The sequence below is a fragment of the Dermacentor silvarum genome, chromosome 11 (genome assembly GCF_013339745.2).
Source record: "Dermacentor silvarum isolate Dsil-2018 chromosome 11, BIME_Dsil_1.4, whole genome shotgun sequence".
Lineage (NCBI taxonomy): Eukaryota > Metazoa > Arthropoda > Arachnida > Ixodida > Ixodidae > Dermacentor > Dermacentor silvarum.
In genome coordinates this window covers 43,136,093-43,160,947 of record NC_051164.1, presented here as the reverse complement: position 1 = coordinate 43,160,947, position 24,855 = coordinate 43,136,093, and the positions used below count along the sequence as shown (strand labels likewise).

The 24,855-nt window shown below is 46.6% G+C and overlaps 1 protein-coding gene across 1 annotated transcript in view; it reads right to left on the bottom strand.

Moving 5' to 3' along the window:
• Positions 1-24,855, bottom strand: part of LOC119433998 (MAM and LDL-receptor class A domain-containing protein 1) — a 96,970-nt gene that overhangs the window by 25,441 nt on the left and 46,674 nt on the right. Inside the window, exons 2-7 of the mRNA XM_049658490.1 lie at positions 21,041-21,086; positions 20,531-20,704; positions 18,428-18,667; positions 9,933-10,114; positions 5,029-5,146; positions 3,773-3,919 (exon numbers count right to left, since the gene is read on the bottom strand). Of these exons, the coding sequence (XP_049514447.1) occupies positions 3,773-3,919; positions 5,029-5,146; positions 9,933-10,114; positions 18,428-18,667; positions 20,531-20,704; positions 21,041-21,086 (907 nt within the window). The remainder of the gene's footprint in view (positions 1-3,772; positions 3,920-5,028; positions 5,147-9,932; positions 10,115-18,427; positions 18,668-20,530; positions 20,705-21,040; positions 21,087-24,855) is intronic.

The following is a 24,855-nucleotide window of genomic DNA, read 5'->3' as shown; positions in this document are numbered from 1 at the left end:
CGCTCCCACGAGCCACGGCTTCTGAGGTAGCACAGTTCTTCATGTGCCACATTGTATTGCGTCATGGTGCCCCATCCACTGTAATCACAGACAGAGGAACAGCATTCACGGCACAGCTCATGGACGAAATTTTTCAATTGAGCAACACCAGGCATCGCAAGACAACTGCTTATCATCCGCAGTCCAATGGACTTACGGAGCGATTAAACAAAACCATCACAGATATGATCTCTATGTACATCGACGTCCAGCACAAAACATGGGATCGCATCTTGCCTTACGTGACCTTCGCGTATAATACCGCCGTACAAGAGACGACACGGTTCGCACCATTTCGCCTCGTTTACGGCCGCGAAGTACAGACGATGCTGGACGCTATGCTTCCGTGTCACGACACCGAGCACCTAACGACTGACGCCGAAGAATTTGCTGAGCGCGCTGAGGAAGCCCGCCAGCTCGCGCGGCTGCACATCGGTGAGCAGCAACATGCAGATGCACGGCGCTATAACATCCGTCACCGGCAAGTGCGCTAGAGTCCCGGAGACCAAGTGTGGGTGTGGAACCCTGTTCGCCGCCGTGGCCTTTGTGAAAAGTTGATTAGCCGGTATTTTGGCCCATACAAAGTGCTGCACCGCATTAGTGACGTGAACTACGAAGTCGTTCCAGACAGTGCGGCGAAAACACGGCGTAGACAACAACCTCGCCCTGACGTAGTTCACGTTGTGCGCATGAAGCCTTATATGTTGCGCGTTCGTGATTATTATTTTTTATTCATCTTTCTACTTACGCTACTGTTTGCAACCTCTCTGTTTCTGGAGACTGTACCCGTCGCGCTTCCCCGCTGCTGTGCTTTTGTTTTTCCTCTAGCTGTGATTGTGTCCTTTGCACGAGCACCTGCCTTGACCATGCTGTTTCCCCTTCCTTTTCTAAAACCGCTTCTTGAGCATTGAGCCGATGCTCTTTCCGAGGAAGGGGGGAAATGCCACCAGCAGTAGTGGGTACAGTGCTAAGAGGCAGGCACGGACAAGAAGGAAGAAGTGCGCGTGCTTCTCCGCCCGCTCGATAGCCAGCCCCCAGCGCCGTGTTTTTCAGGAGCCGCTACCCTCAATAAACGTCGCGTCGCCAGTTCTCTCACAAGGCACGTGACAATAAATAAGAAAAACAGGCCACGTGCTTGCCACCAACGAAAGTTTTACCCTGCCAATTGCATTGAGAACAAAGTAAAATGACTGAAATACATAGAAGAAGTGGAGCAAGAGTGACTGCGTGACCCAAGGTTGCCAAATGTCCAATGGTTGGGCACTTCTACGTCGAGCAAATCTAGCGAATTATTTGTGTTTCATCAAGAGCGCATTTGACGTGCAGCGGATATTAAGGGAATCTCCAGATCTGCCCAATGTTGGTACTATCTCCAAATAGCACTAACAAAATGGGTTAAGCACGGCATGATAAAAAGCTATATAAGTGCCGGCCCGCTTAAAGCGTTAACGTAATTCATCGTGATTAAAAAAAAAAAAGTGGAACGGGAGGGAGCCCTCCGGATCCCGGGATTCCGATACCGTGCCTCTGCGCTTCAGGAGTGCTCCGCGACCTGCCCATAGCTCCCCCTATCGAGGAAGCCGGACAGATACCAGCAGTACCACCCGGCGTCAGACCAAGTCCTTAACTTGAGAAACGCGTGAATCCCCCGCCAAGGGTCGGCCTGGCCACCTCCCACCCCCACGCAGACCAGGATCTTTGGCCAGTCGGCCACGAGAATGGTGATGAATGTAGGGTAACAGTACTATATTAGTGTGATGCTTTAACTCCTAACCCCCGGACGGAAGTTTCAAACAGCTATTCAATCTCCGGCCCTGCGGAGATGCCCACAAACCACAGAGTTCCGCATATTGCAATTACAAGAAATTGGGCGCCGGCGCTGTAGTCGTTCAACCATCTTGGCAAGCGCACGTTCGCGGGAGCGCAGGTCACCGGAGAGCTTCGTGCAAACAAACATTCGCAGATGCATGTCAATTTGTGAAACTCGTGCGTCTAGTATGGCGAAGCTGCCCCCATAAAAGAGCTCCCACACCCTTCGGAAGTCCTATACGGGTCAGTTTTGCAACTGCTCGAACGCCTAATTAAATTCGGTGCAATTCGTTCGCTGTAGCCAATCCTTTTCAAATGATTCGCTATATCAATGCTTAATGCTTCTATATTCTCCGTTTTGTCCGATGTGCATGTTCCTCCTACACCGGTGTGCTACTGGTTCTCACCGATGCCTCGGCCGGAGACAGCTTTTCGAGCTGCACAATCTTCAGGAACGGCCCATACATTTTTGAGACAAGATTGGCGCTTCCTTACTTGGGACCTTGGTCTGTCTGGGCTTTGGTTCCGACTTGGAAAGAAAGGCTCCGCATTGAAAGAAAATTAAATAAACATTGACAACAGGTGGTACATGGCCGTCTCGGTACACATGACTATGTGCCACGCAGGCCTGTATCGACGACACACAGTTTTTCATTGTCGAGGTGGGTGACGCGAAAAGTGTACACAGCTCCACCAAGCCTCGTACTCTAACTTGCGGACACTGACTTTCCAAAGACGTATTCTGCAGCCAGGCAGACACACACAGACAGTCCACTTGTTACGTGACACCATCTGAAAAGAAAAGGATGTTCTACGTCCGCCCGCCATGGCTTAGAGTGGCATTGACTAGCACTCTGAGGGCTAGACCTGCTATACACATAAATACCGAAGCTAGTGGCAGGATTGATGGCCGTCACCGTATAGAAAGATTGTTAGTGCAACGCAAGCGTAATGAGGAGGTTCTGGGTTCGGATCCCCCCGACGGCATGTTATTGTTTCATCAACTTTCATTTTTTCCCTTTTATTCATTACTTTCTACATTTCAATTTCAACCACAGCTAATTTCCCCTTTGCGTTCCTTGGCTTCCTTGTCTTTTGCCTTCATATGTGTTTGCGGTTAACAAAAGAGAACCCCCGCTCCGCCCCTCCACCCCACAGTTGTTTCTCTTCTCGTTCCTGAATACAGAGTACTTTCGGATTAGATTTGCTTATCAATTATTTAATGGCGTCTAGGGAATTGGAGCGAGAGTGGTTGACGGCCGTCGAGTAGAATGATCGCGCTCGCGTCTGGTCACGTTTATGCGTGCGTCATCGAATCTATAACCTCCAGATACAGTCGCGACGACTACGCAATTCACCAAACATCGAGTCTATGAGCGCACATATGAACTGCTGCAATGATCTCGTCTTCTTCGGAATAACCAGAGAGAGAGAGAGAATAAACTTAATGCAAAAGAGCACAAGAGCGTAGGTAGCTCCTCCGCTCTGCAGAGAGTGGTCCCCTCATTCCAGGAGTCCAGCGACCTCAGCTACCCCTATCGCTCGGTTGACCAGGTTGAGCTGGTACGTAGAGCCATAGCTGGACAGCGCTGTCTCCCATTGCTGTGTGGTGGCGTGTGTTATGGGTGTGAGCTGTGGTGTGCTTGCGCAAGCCCATACTATGTGGTAAAGCGGTGCGCATTGATCGCAGTCTGGGCATTTATAGGAATACAGCGCAAGGTGTATGGCGTGGTAGAGACTCACAAGTGGATTTTTGTTTGACAATGATTCTTCCGTCATCTGATAACGCCAGCGCACTCTCGCGTGACAAGAGATAACAAGGCCGAGCAGCGAAAGTGAATGACGTCGACTGTGAATGGAACTTGCGTAGCAGTGCCGATCGCTCAAGACACAGAAGATGGCGGTAGAAGCGCAGACGACTCACCGGTCATCTCGTCCTTTCCGAAGGAGCTGAAGTCCCTGGACGGTCCAGTGAGGAAGCTCTGGCTGCCCCTTCCCTGCTCCCAGTTGAAGTCGTCGTCCGTGTCCGCGTTTTGCCAACCGCAGTAGCCACCTTCGAAAGTGCAGTGACCTGCACAAAATGAAAGGTGTATGAGCAATCTTTATATATTTTGCTGATCTGTTCAGCCGAAGCAATGTACAAAACCTACTTGAACGTGCTAGACATTTTTGTTGTTTCCTCAATTATCCAATAGCAAGTTTCATGGCATCAGCGATGTTAGAGTGTATACTAGAAGCGATCTCATACTTTCTCGCGAATATATCCAATCAAAGCAGAACAGGAGAGTGGCTAAATTTGTCTGGTTATTTTTGTGAACATGCAGTTTTATGAATAGCTTTGCTGTACCTCAAAACTACGACCAGCGACGCTAGAAATACCAGAAAGGCGCAACTAAAATGCGTGAATTGTTATTATGTGGCACGGTTTAGAGAGTCTTGAGTTATCCGGCTCCCTCTGATTAAACGTTACTAGATAACAGATATTCCCCACAAAGCATGACGTCCCGGGTTTGATTACAGGTTAATGGTGGTAGCTCTTAGATTGAGGATAAATAAAAAAAAACTGCATTGTACTTAGATTTAAGGGTTAGTTAAGGAGCCTCGAGAGGTCAAAATTAATCATCCGGAGGCACCCACTACGGCCGCGGTCAAATAGTCATGCTTTTCCTTTGCGACCATAACTAACTAACTCACTCACTCACTAACTCACTCATTCACTGCAAAAACTTTATGGGGCTTAACGTCCCGAAACTGCACAGTGGTTTATGAGTGACGGCTTAGTGGTGGGCTGCGGATTAATTTTGATAATGTGGTTTCTTGGGCACTCAACGAAAGGTACACGGTCGAATTTCTTTTTCTTTTCAGTCCACCGTCATTGGAACGCGAGGCCACCTCGACCTCGCGTGCTGAGAAGTGCAACATCCAATGAACAAATTAATCATCCATCAAAATGAATTTGGCATCAATTACGCAGGCAATCAACACTCCCATGCACTGACAGCCACACTTCGAAAAAAAAAAAATTAAACACATACGCCCGGCCTTCGCACACACGTTAACCCCGGGCGCGCACGGAATTCGGCCTTTCCGCCTGAACACTACAGGCCTGAAACGGCCAGGCATCCTGCCATCTAGGAACATTAGCTCCGATGCCTCTCGTGCCTTCGGGGTTACACGCACCGAGGCAGTTGTCGCCGGCCTCCTCCATCCGGTCGAAGAGGATGTCGTCCAAGGCGATGTAGCCGCGGAACTTGCGCGCGGGGTCACCGCGCGGCTTGGGCACCGCCTCGAACCATACCTGCGGACGGACACGGGACGTCGGTGCGCGTGAACCTCGCAGATGTGCGCGCAAAACACAAAAAAAACTATATAACGTGTCGTCCAACGCGTCTATCGATGAATTATTGAATCAATCAGTGTTTATTGGCGATACAGCAGCAGTGAGATATAGGGAAATACGCAAAAGGAGGTTAGAAGGTTACAAATCACCGGCGGGAACTTTTATTTTAACGCTGTAAGAAAGAAAAAAAGGTATTGTAGCGTAATATAAGAAGGACCAAAATTAACACTGAGAAGTAGCAAAAACAGCATCAAAATCCTAATGGTTAGCATGAAAATCATAATGAAACACACGTACTTACAAACTTAAGAGATTGCAACATTTAAACATTGAATGAAACCATATTTAGCTTGAGTCTAAATACATGCATAACCATTATTATTTTCTATTCTTCTTTCAGTTCACGCTGTATATTAAAAAAAAATGTGGTTGATCCCTCTTATATAGGAATCGGTATAGAACACGAAAGTGAAACGTGTCTTCACAGAAGTAGTGTAATGTTTATTGCACATTGATATATAATGTCTATTGGTGTTTTGTGGCTAAAGCGCCCTTAGGCGTTGATGCACCCACGCTGACGCCTGGTGGCACGTCTCCTCCATCACGACTACCAACGTCGATGACCATGAGCAACCGTCGTGCATATGGAACTGCACTACGCTGCACACGCTAGCACAACGCGAAAGACGAAGCACGTAACTGACACACTAATACAACGCGCAAGACAAAGCACGTAACTGAATCGTCACCGAGTCAAATCAGCGCGTACAGCGCGTCGTAATTGCAGCCTCCGCGATCAACTTCAGAAACATTTTCAGAGCTAATTGCGGAGGCCACGCTCCGCTGTGCTGAGTACGGTGAACGCCACCTAGGTGGCGTTGGTAGTGCTTCTTGATGCCAGCGTCCCTTCGAATGCTGGCATCGAGGCGTCGTAGTACTGAGACCACCGAAGCGTTCACTGTCGGTGCGCGTTAAGGCCGGAATACATGGAGCGAATAACCGGCGTCCGAGCGAAGAACTTCGTCGGGCGGCGAACGTCCGACGGCCGGCGTCAAGAAATTTGCCGTCCGCAGCCGATCTGCCTGTCCAAACATTTTCGTCGGGCGAACGCCGCCGCCGGAAGCGTCTAGCGCGCAGCGGTGGACGACAGCCAATCAGGAGGCACTAGTTCCGGTCGCAATGCATGCTGGTGTTTCGCGCGCGCGCGCCTTTTCGCGTCGTCTGCAATCGCGTTGGTGTTGCCGTGTCTGCATGTCTCTGCACCGATTGAGTAGTTCCTAGTATGATCTCTCAGGAATCGCGTTGTATTTGTACATCCCATATCCGCTGATCTGCGAGGAAACAGACAAGCAGTGCAAGCTCTCTACAACAACCTTCAACAGAAATCTTCTGATCTCAGAGGCCACATGCTGTCGTCATGCCTATCTCCCAACTTCCCCGATAGATGGCGTTGGCATCGGATATTTCTTTCGCTAGGCTTAGACGCGTTCGAAACGAGAAGCGATCTCGAAAACTACTCAAGGTTATCCATAATACTCTGTCATCGAAGCGGCCTGAGACTAAGCGAAAGCCGTTTACGCAGTCATTTGCTTCCAACTAAGTGAATTCTACAAGGACAACGCCAAATTCAGTTCGAAGCGGGCGGCCGGGACCGCCGCCAACACGGCGGCCAACGCGCGGCGGCGTTCGCCGCATGTATTGCAACACAGCAAACATCCTGCGTCGTGTCGCCGCGTCGTTACTTGACGCGTGAAGTTCGTCGAGAAAGTTCGCTCCATGTATCCCGGGCTTTAGTGTCATAATGCAGTACTTCTCTTTTCTGCTCATAGGCGGCGGCACCGCCCCGAGCAAGAGCGCGGGTACACGGAGGAGTGTTAGATATATAAGGCGCGTCTGTGTAGCTCTCTGCGAATGCGTTTGTGGCGCAATGGGTTAAACGCTCGGCGATCTATCGTCGCGGACCGAGAGGTCGTGGGTTCGATTCCCAAATTTTGCATGTTTGTGGAACTTTTTCTTCTGGTTTCTTTCTTTGTATTATGTTCTATGACGTATTTCCGTGACGGAAATACGTCAGTGAAGTCTTGGTGGACCCCGGAATAAAACACTTTCGTGTTAAAAATTAGCGTGCTATATTTAGCAAATATCAGTCGCTCAGTACGAGCACGGCCAGCGCGGCCTTATCAGAGCAGAGATGTAACTGCATGCTCATGCAGTAAAAGTTCACTGTCGAAGGAAGTTGAAATCGCCTACTTTTTTTTTGTACGCCTTAATGAGAAACGGCTCTAATGGGTAGGCTGCGGGCGGTACCTAGTGAAGCGCATTCTTCTACCTGGTCACGCACATGGCTCGCGTAGTGCCAGCCATGTGTACTAAGCTAAACAACTGCGCTGAATCAGTTATGTGCTCGGAGCGCCTTAGTTATCGATTTTTCTGCTAACTGATTTGCCGCCAAAAGGAAAGCAAACATTTACCGCAAGAGCAGGGACTAAAATGACCGCGAACAAGCCGACAACAATTTCACATTAAACATGCCCCACTAACTGGACCGACCAGTGACCATTACACATTTTATATGTCAACAAGTTATATGGTGAGAGCATCGCACGCGTAATGCGAAGACGTGGGTTCGTTCCCCACCTGCGGAAAGTTGTTTTTTCATCCATTTTCATTAATTTATCATTTCTTTAATTCAATTAATAAGTACAAGTAATTTCCCCTATGTTGTCCTTGGTGTTATTGTTTGTTGGCTTCTTATGATGTATATATATATATATATATATATATATATATATATATATATATATGGCACTATAAAAGTCGAAAGATATGCAATGCCTCAGCGGGCTTCTAACGCTGACTCGGCCGTATGCAAGCAATTATTATTTCAAAGAAGAAGCCTCTAGGATCAATATGCAGGTCCCTGCAGTATTATATTCGATCAGTCGAAATATATCGCGTATAACAAAAGCTGCTCATTCAGTCAGCGAAGCGGGAATGTAAGCTACATCAGAGGATTCTTATGTAGCTCACATCCGCTTATGGAGCTACATAAGAGGATTCTTATGTCCGACCGTTCTAGGCTGATAATTCTCGGGGTGCCAAACAGGTTCAACGAAACGATCACCAAAGAATCTAAGCTTGATTTATTCTGTGCAGCCGCAATGGGCGGCGCGTTCGTCCCTTATTAGACATACAGCCAGTTCTCGTTTCTAGTTGGCTCATGTGACCCGCATCTTCCGCTGCACTGCACGGAATAAATGAGACAATGTACAGGCAACAATAAGCCAGGCACGGCGCAGGCAGGCTTCTCTAGTTGACTTTACGCCTTCAACAAAATTAGTATCGTCTACACATCCACACATGAATCTGCCGGCTCCTCAGTTATATGGTGCCGTGCTATTTTTCCTTTTACCTTTTTGCAGGTTGCCGATTTTTTGCAATTTTCGCCCAGAAGAAAAATGAGGCTCTCATTAACAAACGTGCGTCATACAGTCACCACATTTAAACATTTTTTGTTAAATGCAACAAATTGTATTCCGATCAGTTTAGTAGTTGACTAAAGAGAGCATTTGTTTTTGCGTTTCGGATCTATTTGAATAAGGACGTCGGAGTTGTTCCTAAGGTAAAGCTTCCTCTCAAGATGACCCTCGGGGCCACTTACATTGACCATTTTAATCAGGGTAATTTTGATCCAAACATTTCGCTCGACCAACCCTAATTTCCATTGTTGTTTAACCGTAATTTCGGGCTGTTTCGTGTACAATTGCACCGCAATACACCATCTATCCAAGCAACACGTAACTCTTATATTCTGCAGAATGCATTGTTTAGTGACAAAAAGTAACAAGTTCCGTCGAAGCGTGTCACGCTTTCGTCAGTCGTTGTCTTACTACGTGGATTTTAGTATCCTGTTTTGGTTGTCGCCTAACATAATTGTCCTTCAGTTGTACTATTATGTTGTTGTAAGAAAGTTAGCATTGTTATTCTTTTTCCTCTATTGTTTCATATTGTTCTACGAAATGTGCTATGTGTTCTTTTTGTTCTTGTGAAGTGCCTTTTCCCTGTCAAGTGTACTCTGTACCCTGAGGGTAACATAAATAAATAAATAAATAAATAAATAAATAAATAAATAAATAAATAAATAAATAAATAAATAAATAAATAAATAAATAAATAAATAAATAAATAAATAAATAAATAAATAAATAAATAAATAAATAAACTACTGCACTGGCAGGACGGCTGTTGCCGCCGAGTATGCTGTCGGACCAGTTTCTGTGGCAATGAAGGAAAAGGCTGCGGTGACCAAGCGCGCACAATAAGAGCGCTCCTGAAAAAAGTCCGGCATTCTCATAATCCGCATTATCTAAAGTTGCAGAAGGTAAAAAAAAAAAAAAAAAAACAGAACATCTGAGTGTTAAAGTTGACTTTATTTTTCTGCATTTCTCTGGTTGCCTTCGCGCAAATGTGGAGCAGTTGCACGTGGTAGCTGAGCGCATTCCCAGTACCAATTCCTAGAAGCTCTGTCGCAATTCCAAGTCCAACTCTGCCGCACTACTTGGCGCAGTAACACATGTGCAAAATCTCCGGCCATGCAACATTCGCTTCGTTGTCACAGTAGATTTGGCGCGAGAATGGTTGGCTACACACACGTTCACAATGCGTCGGCGCAAGCGGCCCCTGGTGTGCTTCTCGGATGTGATGTAAAACACCAGCGTATAGATCAGTGAAATGAGAGACGTACCTGATGTACGTCCCCGTAGGTGTAGGCCACCTCTCCCTTGGTCCAGCGTCCGTCGTAGTTGTCCTGACTCTCCCACACGGTGATGTTCTCCTGCGTCTCGGCGTCCATGATGACCACCTTGAGACGGTCCACGCTGAGCCCTTCCAGGGCGTAGAAAAAGCTCACGCAGAAACCCTGAGGACCTGGACAAAAATGTATACATGACCACCCCAAACTCGTTTAAAATTAGAATGATTCGTGGTATTGATGACGTCGTCCAAAACATGGCGGCCATGACGTTTTCTTTCTGTTTCTTTTTGATGCCTACAATTCCTTCCTGTGAATCCAGTCAGCAATAGCATAGCCTGTGAGATTGGCCTTAGTGGTGGCGAGACAACCGTCGCCGCGGCGTGTAGCAAAGAAATACAGATTAGACCTATGCACAATATGGGCTTAGTAAAACTCGTTTATTCGAAACATGGGATATATGTAGCGGTGGTAGGCGAAGCAGTAAGAAAGGAAGCGAATAAGCAAAAAAAAAAAAAAAAAAAAAAAGAAAATGAAAACGTAACATGGCAATAAGATCTCTGCTTACTCCCTGCTTTGCATGTCACCAGAAAATGTATTCTACACCTCGAATAAAGAATTTTTATTACGCCCTTGCTTTGTCTCGCTCTCAGCGTGTGTCTTTGTTAGCGCTCCTATACCATGAATGCTACAAACTAGCCCAGCTGTCACCCAGCCAATCAAAAACTGGAGGTGCTTATACATGGCTGACATCCTCACATACTACTGCATGTGTTTGGTAAGAGAGAAAGATTAAGAATTATCCGCGAGAATATGGAGTTCCGCACAGTCGCTGCTGTGTTCCGAAGTCAGGGGGGGGGGCGCATTGCACTTCGTTGCACTATGGCCTCCGATATGGAGCGCTGATCTCGAAGGACATTTTACTACGCATTTGTTTCACACGAACTCGGGTAGTGGCGAGGTCTGTTTTGCCTGCGCCGCAATGATTGCGCAGCTGCAGCTAGTAACGGTCGCCGACGTACAATGTGTGCCATACTGGGCCGCCTGAAATGTGAGGTGCGCTATTCTCTCTTGGTGCAGCCATTGTTTCGTAAGACAGCAAGAGCCTTCGCCACTGGGCGTGCTTACTTTTGTTGGTTCAAAACAGACGCGTTTGCCGAAAACAACGCTTGCAGGCGTTTTTTTTTCCTTTGTTACATCGCCTTCTGGTAGCACGATGCTTTGTCCATGATGTTTGTACCGTTGTACCCACTGAACAAGTTGCGCATCTCTTATTTGTGTACAAAGTCATGTACACAAATATGTACAAAGTTTCTGCACTTTTCAAATCATGTACACCAGTTCCAAATTCTTACAATTGTTTTGTACATATAGTATAAATATTTTTTTCTAAGGAGCTCGAGTGCATGCTCAGTGCTAGCGCTAATATTTAGCGCTAATATGATAATAATATCATTGGCTCAGCTTTCATTTCTTTCTTTTATTTTTCAATGCCAACAATTAATAACAAGCAAAATTATACAATTTTTGTTAAAGTATTGCAATTACCAAACTAGGTATTGAATTGATGAATGCAAAAGGTAAAATTTTCTGTAAGTTCAACAGCTCTTGCTCAGGAGGCCCTGCAAAACTTGTGAGACTATATATCGGGAGTCGTCATAGCAATTTTTTAAATGCCCTCTCCCTAAAATCCCGCGAACACTTTGTTCTTCGCCCAAAAAATCAGGCGGACAGCGTAGAAGATACTTTTTTTATTATTCTTATTATGAGGTCCAAGGTCCCGCAACTGCACAGTGGGTTTATGAGGGACGCTGCAGTCGAGGGGCTCCGGAATAATTTTGACCACCCGGTGTTCCTTAAGGTGCGTCCAAAGCACGCTACGTCACAGCAATTTCCGCCTCCATCGGAATGCGGTGACCACGGCCGCGGAAATGGAACACGGGTTCCCGTGGTGGGCAGCGCAATGCTAGCCCCACTTGGTCAACGCGACGCGTACGAATTATTACGGCTATCGAAGAATGCTTTGGGACGGTAACCTAATGGGCCACAATAGAACACTAAATAGATTAAACGGGTGAATCATTCTGCAAGAGAGAACGTAAACTTTATTATCAAATCGATAAGATTTGAGTCCGGCGTATTTTTAGTGGGTCTGGGCACCCGCCGCGGACGCGGTTCCGAGACCTTGTCTCGAAGCGGCTTCCTCGGCTCGCTGGACGGCCCAGAGCTGTACTGTCAGGTTCGAGCTAAGCAGTGCGGTCTTCCAACGCTAGCGGAGGCTGGCGGTGGAAGAGACGGAGGTGTCGACACTGCCCGAATTGTTTGTTATGTCCTGACATTCCCATAACATATGATTAAGTGTGGCAACCTCGCCACAGGATGTGCATCTGTTTGTTGTGTACATGTCTGGATACATGGCGTGCTTGAGTCTTGGGTTTATGTAAGAATCAGTTTGTAATTGCTTTTAGTGTACTGCTTGCGCCCTGTATAACCTAGCATGAGGGAATGGGTAAACGCGTCTCTGTAACTGGTAGTGTGGTGATGTCGTGGAACCTGGTCAAACGATCCTCCCACGCCCAGACGTTTGCAGTACCCCGCGGGGGCTCTTCCTCCGATGATACTCGGTGAGTGAGGCCTCGAGCAACGCGGTGAGCCGCTTCGTTCTGCAAGAAAACGCTTTATTTTAATTCATTTAGCGGTTGAATGTTCATTAGAGAAGGGAAGAAAATAATGGCCAACGTTATCTTTCTTGAAGTTCGCGCCATAGCGTCCGTGCCGGAACCACCTGTGGAGGTCACAAATAAGTAATAACAATTGTATTCATAGGTAAAGAACAGAAACAATTGCGTTTGTACCATTTTCGTAGAGGAAACAAAACTACTTCGAACTCGTTATAAAGAGACTCCAAAGGAAATTAATGCAGTGCCTCTTTGACTACAGACACCTACCTAGAACCAAGTGACGCTGTCGAAATCCCCGTCATTATTGCGAGCTTGTGTGGAAACTGGCGTGTTTTCTTGGCCTCACCAAGCCGCTTGTCGTGGCACGATATCGGCTATTTCACAATAGCAGAAGCGTACTTTACCCGAGCAATACCTTCCGAGGTGCTACACAGTCATCATTGTCATAGAAAATTACCTCGTAGGGGAGTGGGGGAGGGGGTGATACCCCTTAATCAGACACCTAGAGCATAAGCGCAAATTGGCTAATATAGCTCAATACAATACCACTCTTTCCTATCCATTTACTTGACTCGGTCGAGGCTTTACGTAAGCCCGAGCTACTTATTGCGCTGAGGAAGATGAGTCGTCAGCTCCGGCCAGCGTCACGTTGTGCAGCCTTCTCCTAGGACCGACCTATAGCTCCGACGTTGCACGTAAAGCTTCGGTGATCTGACGAAAACCGGGGCATTTGGCATCACGTGGTCGATCACCACAAAAAGGGCGAGCAGCAAGGAAGAAAAAAAAAAAAACAAACAACAACGGTGAGGCCAGTGCTATAACGGACTAGGATGACACCAAGCAAACGCAAGCAAAGACGGACACACGAGAACGGAACGTAGCGGTGTGTGCGCGCAGCCATTCACAAAAGCAGGAAGTAAACCGCGCACTTCCGGTGCGTGCGTCAGCTGGTATCATAACGAGCCGCGCTCGGCGCTTACACGATTACGGAGCCTCCCGCCGCCGCACGGGCGGTGGCGCTGCTGTCACGGTTCGCTGCGCGTGCGTCGGAAAGACCTTTTCCCCTTCACTGACCCGTGTACGACGTTAGTCTGTCGCTGCTGCTTCTGCTGTTTCTAGTTTGCTCGGGTTCTAACTTTCTTTCGCGCCATTTGATGCATGTTGCATTACGTTTGTTCTCTTATACGAAAGATCAGAACGCACCGTTTTATGCGCAGTTGATTGACGTTCTCTCGGATCTATACCTCCCTCTGGTATCACTTTTGCGAAAATGAAACCAAAGGCAAATAGCAAGTACCAGTGGCCTCATCGCTTAGCGTTCTAAGTTATTGAAAGCATCACTTTAATTTAAAACAGAAGCTCCTTAGTTTGAAATATAGTGACGTAAACTTCACACAGGCCTGGCGCCTGTCTCTGTGAAAAGGCGATAACAGTTAGCGTGATAGTTGTGCATCATGTGACATTTATATATGTTAACTTGTAGTTAACGGCTAGCAATAAATAAACAATTAGCTTGCGCATTTAGTCCGAAAGAAAACGCAACTTGGCAAATTTTGTCGAATTTCAAGCAAATCACATTGACCTCCGCTTTTGTCCTAGTAATAGCCTGTACGCCCTAATTCACTGGGAACATTGCTGTTTCGAAAAGTATGCGTTGTCGTGTTTTTTCCTCTGCTTCAGGGTCTATTTTCTAGCTTTTGTGGGTTCTAATACTATGCTTGCGCGGTTTCGGCTGGACGTGGGTTCAGTTTAGTGGGTTCTAGCACCTTGCACTAACCCCGTGTGAGTCTGTCTCTGCCGTCTTCATCATTTCCAGCTACCTACCGCTGCGGCTAAGTTGCTATGGCGTCCCGTCCCAGAGCACTAGTTCGTGGGATCGACTCTACGACGCATCGGCCGCATTTCGAGGGAGGTGAAATGCACAACCACTCGCGTGCTTATGTTTATTTACAAGTTTAGGAGCCCCACGAGCCCAAACTTCATCCGGAGCCCTCAATTACGGCGTCACTCAAAGCCTCAGCGTTGCTTCGGGCCAAGCCACAACAACGTCTAAAGTCACAAGCCCGAATATTAGACAAATTAGTACGCTAACCATCCTTTACAAGGTTACATTTCCAAGGATAAAATACGTTATGCCCCGAAGTATGCGCATGCGTTGGGGACGGGCGGACTGAGAAAGATGAAGATGAGAATGATTACTAATGGCACCACTCTGAATTAAATAGAGGTGACGACAAATAGACACCTAGCCTCCGTGAGCAGTATTGCACGTTTCAATAAGATAATATAGTATTCTGATTATCTGATAGGGCCTCATACCATGTCCCACCGATCAATTCCAGTTTTTCCCCCCTCCAGCCTTTAAGTCGTTTCTAGCTTAACTGTAGACTGACTAGTCAACGTCCCCATCAATTTCTCAAGCCTAGCTCTTTATTTATACCAGGTGTTTTCTTGGATTGTTTCTCTCTCTTCAGACAACGCGGAATATTTAAAAAGCGTATGTGTCAAATAATAAAATTGCATTCCCTGAGTTGAGTTAGGCAAAGAGGCGGACATGGCTTACACGAGAAATCCAAATGAATATTCGACTAATTAAGGAAACTGATTAACATTCTTCAATTATTTACTTTACGGCGCGCTTTGCAATTCACGAATTGTAGCTGATGAGTTCGCATGGCGTAGTCACTTGGAACAAATGCCCTGAATGACACCAGTTTCGAGGTATTCATTCCCAAAGTGTGTGACCAAACAGTTGCGGATAAACGGGCGTCTTGTATTAAAAAATATCGTTGCGGTTTCGCCCGAAAGGCGAAGCATCAATTGCGATAGCAAATTAGTAGAGAGCTATTTGGAGTAGGGATAGTAGTTTTATCGGCTGCATAAACTTGGACACATTCGCTTACTAACTGAATTAACAAACGTGGTGTCAGCGCGCACAAGCAAACATGAATAGACCACACTCGATGACCGCAGACAACCACTGTCAAAACGCTGGCTGCAAGCGCAGCCGCCGCAGCGAGCGAAGGTTCGTGCAGTCTATCGCTTCAACGGAAATTGAGCAGCGAATGCACAGCGCATAAAAAGGTCAGAGCCGTGTGGAGATCGCTTTTAAGAGACGGCGCGGGCGACCGCCCCAGCCGGGCAAAGTACAAACAGTTGTTGGCAGAGTAGAACTTTGGACTTGTACCCAACCCTGAAATGAGCCTTCTTGGGCTAATTGACATGCTGAATATTTTACATATTTATTTTGCCATACAACAGTATGTTCAAATAAGCATAAATAATAAAAATAGGCCACGTGCTTTACCCTGCCAAAGTTTCACCCTGCCTGTTTCACCAGGACTGATTGATCATCAGTGATAGAACCGAGATCTGTTGCAACGTCGGCGATATCAACAGCGGACTTTCTATTCTTCCTTTAATCTCTCTCTCCCCTTTTTCCTTCCCCCAGTGTAGGGTAGCCAACTGGGCTTAGTCCTGGTTAACCTCCCTGCCTTTCATTAAATCATTTTCTGTCTCTCTCTCACCCTGCCAATTGCATTATGAGCAAAGTAAAATGACCGAAATATATCGAAAAAGTGGAGCAATTAAGAGTGCCTACGTTATCCAAGGTTGCCAAATGTCCCATGGTTGGGCACTTCTACGTCGAGCAAGTCTAGCGAAAAAATTGTGTTTCATCAAGAGTGCATTTGACGGGCAGCGGATATTTTTGGAATCTCCAGATCTGCCCAATGCACGTACTATCTCCAAAGAGCACTAACAAAATGGCTTAAGCATGGCACGATAACAAGCTGTGTTAGTTCCCAGTTGAGGCGTTAGCATAATTCATCGTAAACAAAAAAAAAGGTGGGACTGGAGGGAGCCCTCCGTATCCCGGGATTCCGATACCGTGCCTCTGCGCTTCAGGAGGGCTCCGCGACCCGCCCATAGCTCCCCCTATCGAGGAAGCCGGACAGATACCAGCAGTACCACCCGGCGGCAGACCAAACCCTTAACTTGAGAAACGCGTGAATCCCCCGCCAAGGGTCAGCCTGGCCACCTCCCACTCCCGCTCAGACCAGCATCTTTGACCAGTCGGCCACGAGAATGGTGATGAACGTAGGATAACAGTACTATATTAGTGTGATGCTTTAAACCCTAACCTCGAAGAAAGAAAAAATTCGGCAGAACCCATCTCACGACGACTGTGGATGGTAATGCGTCAGCATTGAATCAATATAACCCCACAAGCTATGTCACCATCGAAACGAGTTATGTATGAGGTGTCTATTGCAGCGGCACTTCCCTATAGAAGCCTGCTTCCCTATAGAACACTCAGCGTCATCTAGCGCTGCCACCGCAAAGCCTGTGCGTGGCCTCCGAAATGCATGGCGCGCCGGTGCCTGCGAACACTGAGAAACGCGTTCATTGAACAGCGGCACACACCTACGGGCACGTAAACAGTGACCCATGTTGTTATGAAAGAGGTTCATTCCAGACCGGCACAGACCGAATGGCCCATACCCAGTGCTCCAAGTCGGCGTCAATGAGTTTCTTGGAACCGTGGCCCATGTCGGCGTGAAAGAGGTTCCTTAAAGAGCGGCACATATGTACACATTGGCACATACTCAGTTACCCAAGTTCATCTAATGGTTGTTTTCGAACCCTGTTACCTCAGCACAGCAGCCCGATGCGCTAACCACTCGACCACGAGCTACCCAGTGACCCAGGTAAGCCGGAAAGCAGTTAGACTGATAGATAGATAGATAGATAGATAGATAGATAGATAGATAGATAGATATAGACAGATTGATAGATAGATATATTGACAGATTGATAGATAGATATATTGACAGATAGATAGATAGATAGATAGATAGATAGATAGATAGATAGATAGATAGATAGATAGATAGATAGCCACCGGAACGTGTATAACGCACCCCAAGAATGCTGAGGCGTTGAAATACATCCAACATGTGGTCGCGTCTTAGTGATCGGGAGACACCAGACAGTGGCACAGCTGGCAGTCACAAGTCAGACATGAAGTCACAGTTTCGTCCGAAAGGCGAATCAGTGAGTGCCCAGCAACTTATTAGACCACTAAAAGAAGTCAGTCGTTAGTAGAAGTTTGTCGTTTTATCGGCTGCATAAACTGCCGTAAACATTCGCTCACGAAATAAATTAACAAGCACGATATCACGCGCGCACACGCAAACACGAATGCATTTCACTCAATGACCGCGGGCATTCGCTGACAGACCGCTGGCGTGATGAAGAGCGGCCGCCGCGGCGAGTGAATTCCTCTCGTTTAAACGCGAACTAGGTGCGCGAGAACAGAGCACACCCGAAACCATCAGCTATCTCACGTCGGCGAGCCTTTGAACTCACCGCAGTATTCCTCCAAAGTTGGACGCGTACGGCCGCACTCAGCCGCCGCAGATGGAGTAAAAGAGCAGATGAGCCCCCCCCCCCCCCGTCCCCTTATTAACAACACCCTCCCCCTCATCTCCTAGTACGTGCACACTCCTCCGCTTGCGCGCGTGATAAAAACTACACGCATCCTTCCCGTCTTCCTTCCGTGTGAGTGCGAGAAGTGACCGCCGCATGGAGCCACCACCCTTCCCTGCTCTCCCTCGCAAGCTTTCGCTCGCACCTACAGGACACGGCGCACGGCCGCGCTGTTATCGCATTCAGGCTTTATGCGGAGCATCACGGCGACGCCGACGGCAACGGCGGAAATTTGGCTGGATTGTCCGTGCAATTGCAATAAAACAAATGCACGCGTGTCAATATTCACGTCTCCTCATTTTATTACGATAGACTCACCCGTGGGCGTGATGTTCCTTGTGGCGAGAACCACGGACTCGTACAGGAACTGGCGCACCTCCGGTGCCCGCGTGGTGATCGGAGCAGCCGCCGTGGGGGCCGGCGTGTGCGCGCTTCCCTCACCGGCGGCCACGGCAGCGTCAGCGCCGCTGGCACCACCGGCCGACGTGGTGTCTCCGGAACTGACGATGCTGGGACCGGGTCGCTCGTGGTACGACGTCTCGAAGAAGATGTACCCGCCTGCATGCGGTGGTGGTTCACGGAACGCTCTGTGGTCTTGGTATACACGTAACATAACGGAGGTAGATTTTCCAACAAAACAGCGTTCGAGAAGGTGGTCAGCTCTTCGACCGGTTTGGCCAGCGTAACTATATACACGAATGACAGAAAGATATAGAAGGAAAGCGTATTTTGGATAAGATTGAGATCTTAGAGGTGTTTCTTTTCCATCGTCCCTACAAAACATTATGCTGGCCAAACTAGTCAATATGCACTAACTAGTGCAGCAAAATACCGGGTCAATTTTTATTCGCCAAAGTTACATTGCTTGATTTACGCGGCCTATTGGTTAGGATTTTTCTGAATTAAGATATATTCTGGAGTTCTACGGGCCAAAAGCACGACCCGATTATTAGGTACGCTGTATAGTGGGCCACTCGTAATTGATATTGACTCCCTGGTGTTTCTTAACTTGCACTTAAATCTAGGTTGATGAACGTCCTTACGTTTTGCCCCCGTTGACATTCGGCCGCCGTGGCCAGGAAGGAACATCGGACCCTGAGCTCAGCAACGCAACACCATACCAACATGGGCTTTTGCGGTGCATTATGATATTTTGAACGGACTGTTGAGCTATAGAAACGTTATAGTAACGTTTTTGAACGGACTGATGAAGCTATAGAAACGTTATGTAGCTGTAAAGTGGAGCCTGGGTTACTAATGCAAAGTTTATTTCATCAAACCATAAAAGAGTTCCGACGACTAGTCAAAGCAACACAAAGATATGTTTATATATCAAATGAGAAGGTCCAGAAGCTCGAAGTACATAAATTTTTTTGCGATTTACGATAACGCAGGAACCTCTAAAAAAAAAAAAAACTCCAGTTCTCACTTTCAAACACTTCCTGCATTATCAAAATTCATTGCAGGCGTGCCATAAGGCAAAACTGTCCCGAACTGTGTTGAAGCACAAGTGCATATTGCATTAAAGGAAGAGCTTATTTCTACCTTTATGTGAGGCGGGCAGAAGTATGAGTCCTGTCTCATACCTTCATGCAGTGAGTCAGAAAAAAAAAAAGAATTGTTTTACACAGTTGGCCTGCTTAGAACTTGTTGCACTCCCAGCGTTTATCTATATGCTGCGACCCCGATGTTTGTGTCGGGCGCAGCTTGAATATCGTCGCCTATTGGAAAGTACTACAACAGCGTAAATACCAAAAACACGCTGTAGTGAAGTGAAGCACTGCATTTTTTGAACGTGCGCTTATTAGCAATGTCTGTGTGGTGTGGACTTGTAGACTATAGGCCCTGAGCATGAACTGTTATTGTTACTGATTTACTTACATTTACCCTTACTGATGTTGCTCTTATGGTTACTCCTGATTTGTCCATTTGCTCACACATACCTGTTCATGCCTATTGACGAATTGAGATTCAGTGATGTTGTTCTCATCTATCTTTTGTATTTATGAAAGCAGTAACCTACGTGCATATTTCTCTCTCTCTTTCTCTCTCTATCTTTCTAATTGTGAACGGCGGATTCGCAGTACTCTGCTGCTTTGCTTGCTAACCACTTCACTTTTCCGTGGCAAATGTTAGTTTCTTGATTCCTTAGTAATAATTGTAACTAGTTAAACCAGGTAAATCTTCTGGCTGTATAATATTCATCCCACCCCCTATAATACACTGGATAGGGGGGATCTGAATAAAACATAAATAAATATCGATCCCGTCAACCTCTTTTCTAGAACAAAGCTGTTTCCTCCGGACGCTTTCGGCATTGTTTCATATTAGTTTCATATTGTTTCTACTTGGTTTGCTTCGTGCCTTAAGGCGCTCTCACCACAGAAACACCGGTAAAATGCGCGGCGCGTTTTCGCGTACCTTCTCCGGTGTTTAGCGTGTGATCGGTCCTCGGTCCCCCGAGCCATAGCGCCGTGTCTCCCTTGCCGGGTTTCCAGGCCATTTTGGGCGTCGCGTTGAAGTAGTTGGTCCAGTCGCACATGCCCAACTCCTCGGCCTGTCCGAAGTCGCACGGCTCGGGCTTGGCGATGAACTCTGCGATGAATACGCAGTTTACCACAGGTGACGTGTGGGCTTATACTAGGAGTCTGGGAGAGAAAAAGTGGATTGAATAGCTTCACGAAGACTGGCCTATTGACATCTCCTAGTTTATATCCTCAGTACATGGGCAGAACGTATAGACAGTGGCGACCCCTGTTGCCTGATGTCGAAAGCAAGTTTTTGCGCAGACATGAAAACAGTTCGCGAAAAGCAGCCAATTTGAGCGCCACTTGCAACCATCTCGTACGAAATGTCACATGAGTGGAACTGTGGACATGCCTAACTGCTGAAAGAAATTAGAAGGCAAAAAATTGACAGGAGGACACTTACTTTCCGCTTCTTCCTCCTCCTCTTCATCTTGTCGTTTTTCCCTTTGCTGAAAAGGGGGGAAGAAAACTGAACTTTGGTTTTGATTTCTTTCCGGTAATGACGTGTAGTGATTCGCCCAAAATTGAACAGAATTACGAAAATAAATTCGGTAGTATCAGAACAGGAAACGACAATAATTAAGAGCAATGATGGAATTAAATTGGAATGGACATTACTGAGAATGTAGCAAAGAACTTGCGCTCGACACGAATTTTTCAATAGTAGAGCAAGTGCCGATACTGCCCCCAAGAATGAATGCTCCTATATAGAAAGAATGTCACAAACAAAGCAAAAAAAAAAAAAAAGAAACAAACAAAAACCCAGTCCAAGTAAGCAAAACGGCGTTTTTAAAATATTTTTTCTTAGAATGAGAAAGGGCTTCAGAATAACAAAAATGGCCCATTCTTACACCTCGCCGACATACGATGTCTGTCTGAAAAGTATCAGGACTGGGTATTTTGTTTGTGTGACCTATGGGTAAAACGATGGATAATTTTATTGCGTAATCAAGTAATATGATGTCTTGGTAGTATGTAACACCTATCCCGAGTTTTCTATAATCATAAGATTTTTTAAACATACCGTTGTTTGCACATTTCGCTTTGCCCATCATTCAGCTGTGAGAACTGAGGAATGAACCATCAACATGGAGCAACGCATCAACCTGAAATTTCGGGTCTGGTTGAAGGAAACTACTTCAACGCACTTGAAATGTTTTCACAAGTGCACGGTGATAACCCCATGTCACATATGCCGGTGTGTGAGTGCCTCACGAGGTTCAAAGAGGGGCATGCGCAAATGGAAGTTGATTCCAGGAGCGAGAGGCCTTGAACAAGCAGGAGTGACAGTAAAGTCGGACGCGTAAGGCAGTTGTACTGATCGTCGCTTAGCTCTTCTAAAGATAGCCGGTCATCTAGATGTGCAAAGCGGCAGCTATTTGAAGAATATCCCCTAAAATTTCCCGCATGCAAGAACTCTACAGGAAAAATGGTGCCACAGCCACTGAATTCATACAGGAAAAACCTCAGCATGCAGACGTGGGCCTGAACACCGTGGGCCACCTTCGAACGAGACCACACTTGCTTCCATCATAGATTCATCGCTGGCGATGATTGATACATGCAGCCATGCTGATCACGTTTTTCGATGCGATGACAGGCATCGTGCACAGGGAACTCTTTCTACAGGGCCACGCGATCTATCAGCCAGGTTACAAAGAGATCCTGTGGCGTTTGCTTAGCTTAGTGCGCAGGGAGAGACACGTGTTCTGACATGACAAATCGAGACCGGCGCAACCCGATAGAGCAACAAGTCACAACGCCCTCAGTACCCGATAGTTCCTGGCTGAGAGGAACATCGCCGACCTGGCATAGCCGCCCTATTGCCCAGATCTTGGGCGATGTGAGTTTTTTTAAAGCTTCAAGCTGAAGAGGATCATCGTTGGGAGCCGTTTTGAAAGCGTGGAGGCCACTAGAAGTGCTCTAACGACAAAGCTGAGCAACATTCCAAAAGAATTCCTCCAGCAGTGCATAGTGCCAGGACAGAGCAAAAAAAAAAAAAAAAAAAACAGAACAAGTGTATTACACTGGAGGACATTACTCTGAAGGTTACAACATGTAGTTGCATTGGCACAAAAACAAATTTTATTGATGCTAGTCCCACTACTTTTCATAGACCTCGTGCGGGGAGTGGGAACCCCAAGCTCGAACAAGAACAATATATTCGCCGCGGCCGCTATTTGGAGCACAATCCCTGACATTTAGTTGAAGACATTTTCTACAGGCGCCTGTGTGTTTTTAAGAAGTTTCTAGCATTTTAGGCAGTTTTCATAAGAAGTTTTTAATGTAAGAAGTGTAAGAACAACAACAACGCAGCAAATCAGAAATATGATATTTAAAAGGCTACAAACTGGAGCTTGTTGGCACTGATTCACAGCTAAAGAAACAGCGCGTAGTTCTTGTTCTGGTTTAGCAGCGCTCGTCCTGTGTCGTCTTTCATGTCCTGGTTTTATTTCGCGCTGTTCTTTAGCTATGGATATATAACCTTTATGAACGTTAAAAACAGCTTGTCGTTGAAATTTCCGTGAGTTCTGAATTTTTCTTATTGAAGTACAATATCACAACAGCCTATGGGCGAAATGCAGTGGATTGCTGCTTTCAGCTGACCAACTCACGCCAAGAAAGGACAGAGTTAGGAGAGCGGAGAAGGAACACGCACTCATTTGCAACAAAGGGTTGAGCTCAAGCATTTGGACTGGCCAGGGAAACCAATCTTTGTCTTGTAAAGTGAAAAAATTCAACATTTCAAAATTTATTCATGTGGCTGCTCCAAGAAAACAACTTCAGACTGCCTCAACGCCGGCTGAAGCGAGCGTTATGCTCTCAGCGCCAGCAAAAGTAAAAAAAAGGCATCCCGGAAAACCCAGGCTCAGTGGTATGGGGCGGTATACTCGGGCGATCACTTTCGGCGATACTTTCACTTTCGCGAAGGTGACTGCGTTCCTGGTACTGCGCTATGAAAGCATGCATGGCATTGGGCCAGGAACGCTGTCGCTCATAAACGCTGACCGTCCGGCGCTGTAATCTCGCGAAAGTGACTCTGAGGGTGATCGCCCGAGAATACGCCTCTGATGTAACCGCACCGACGCTGGCTCTCAGAAAACGCAGTCACTCATTAACAACATAAGGTGCTGGCGTGCAATGCTACAATACCAAGCGCAGTTTTTCGCTACTGTGATTTCCAGCATCGCTTTGCTTCACGTTACACGGGGTGATCGTTCTTAAGCTCTGCAGAATTAAAAAAAATCACGTGTGACAGATAGCATAATAATAATCCTTGAGGTGGACTATTCAAAGAGGCGTACAGTACTCGCCCGACAAATGAAAACACATAATCAACTCATTGACGAAAATTCACTAATTAACTTCCCAATTAATTACTTTATGGCGCATATTACAGTTTATGAATTGTAGCAAGTGAGTTTTCAAGGCATAACGACTTGGAATGAATTTTGAAGATGGCATGGGGTTCTAGATATGTGCCATCAAACTAGCTGTAAAAATGCACTGTTCCGCTTTTTTTTTTCAATGAAAACGCTCTTTTATGCATTCAAGCACATAAGTAACAGGAACGCCCATGTAATTTGTTACACACTTTGGCAATGAATATCTCGAAACTTGTGTCACCACGAAAATGCATTATAAGGGGATATGCCTTGCCAACTCATCTGTCACAATTAGTTTATTGTGACCCCGGTTTCATAAAGAAGGAATCTTCCATATCATTGGTTATGTGTGGTGTCCTCGTCTATATGCACGAGCTGCATCCTGCAGAGGACTACCGTATTTTCCGATCTATAGGACGTCCGCGTACAGTACAAGTTTGTGTCCGAATTTCACGGGATATGGATTATCTATGGGTGTGGAGTATACATGATTTTGTTTCTTAAGACTGGAGGCGTGCTTGAAGAGGGCGAGGCCAGTCTGCGCCTGCAAAGTTTCCCCTGGCTAACTCACACAGCAACGTCACCTCCAGAATGATCGCCGCTGCGCACGAGTGCTATTTACAGCTCATGCTTGCAGATCGCGATATCCAAATGAATGCTACTCGCGATAGTTAAAGTTGTTGCTTTTCACAGCTTCGACATTTGAGCACATACACAAAACCTCGTTGCAGAATTTACACGCGACTTTATATATGCTCAACAAACAAGAACTGTTGTGATGGCACCAAAAAGGCGAAAACCTGCGCGGGCATTGTTCAGCTCAGTGTAGTCG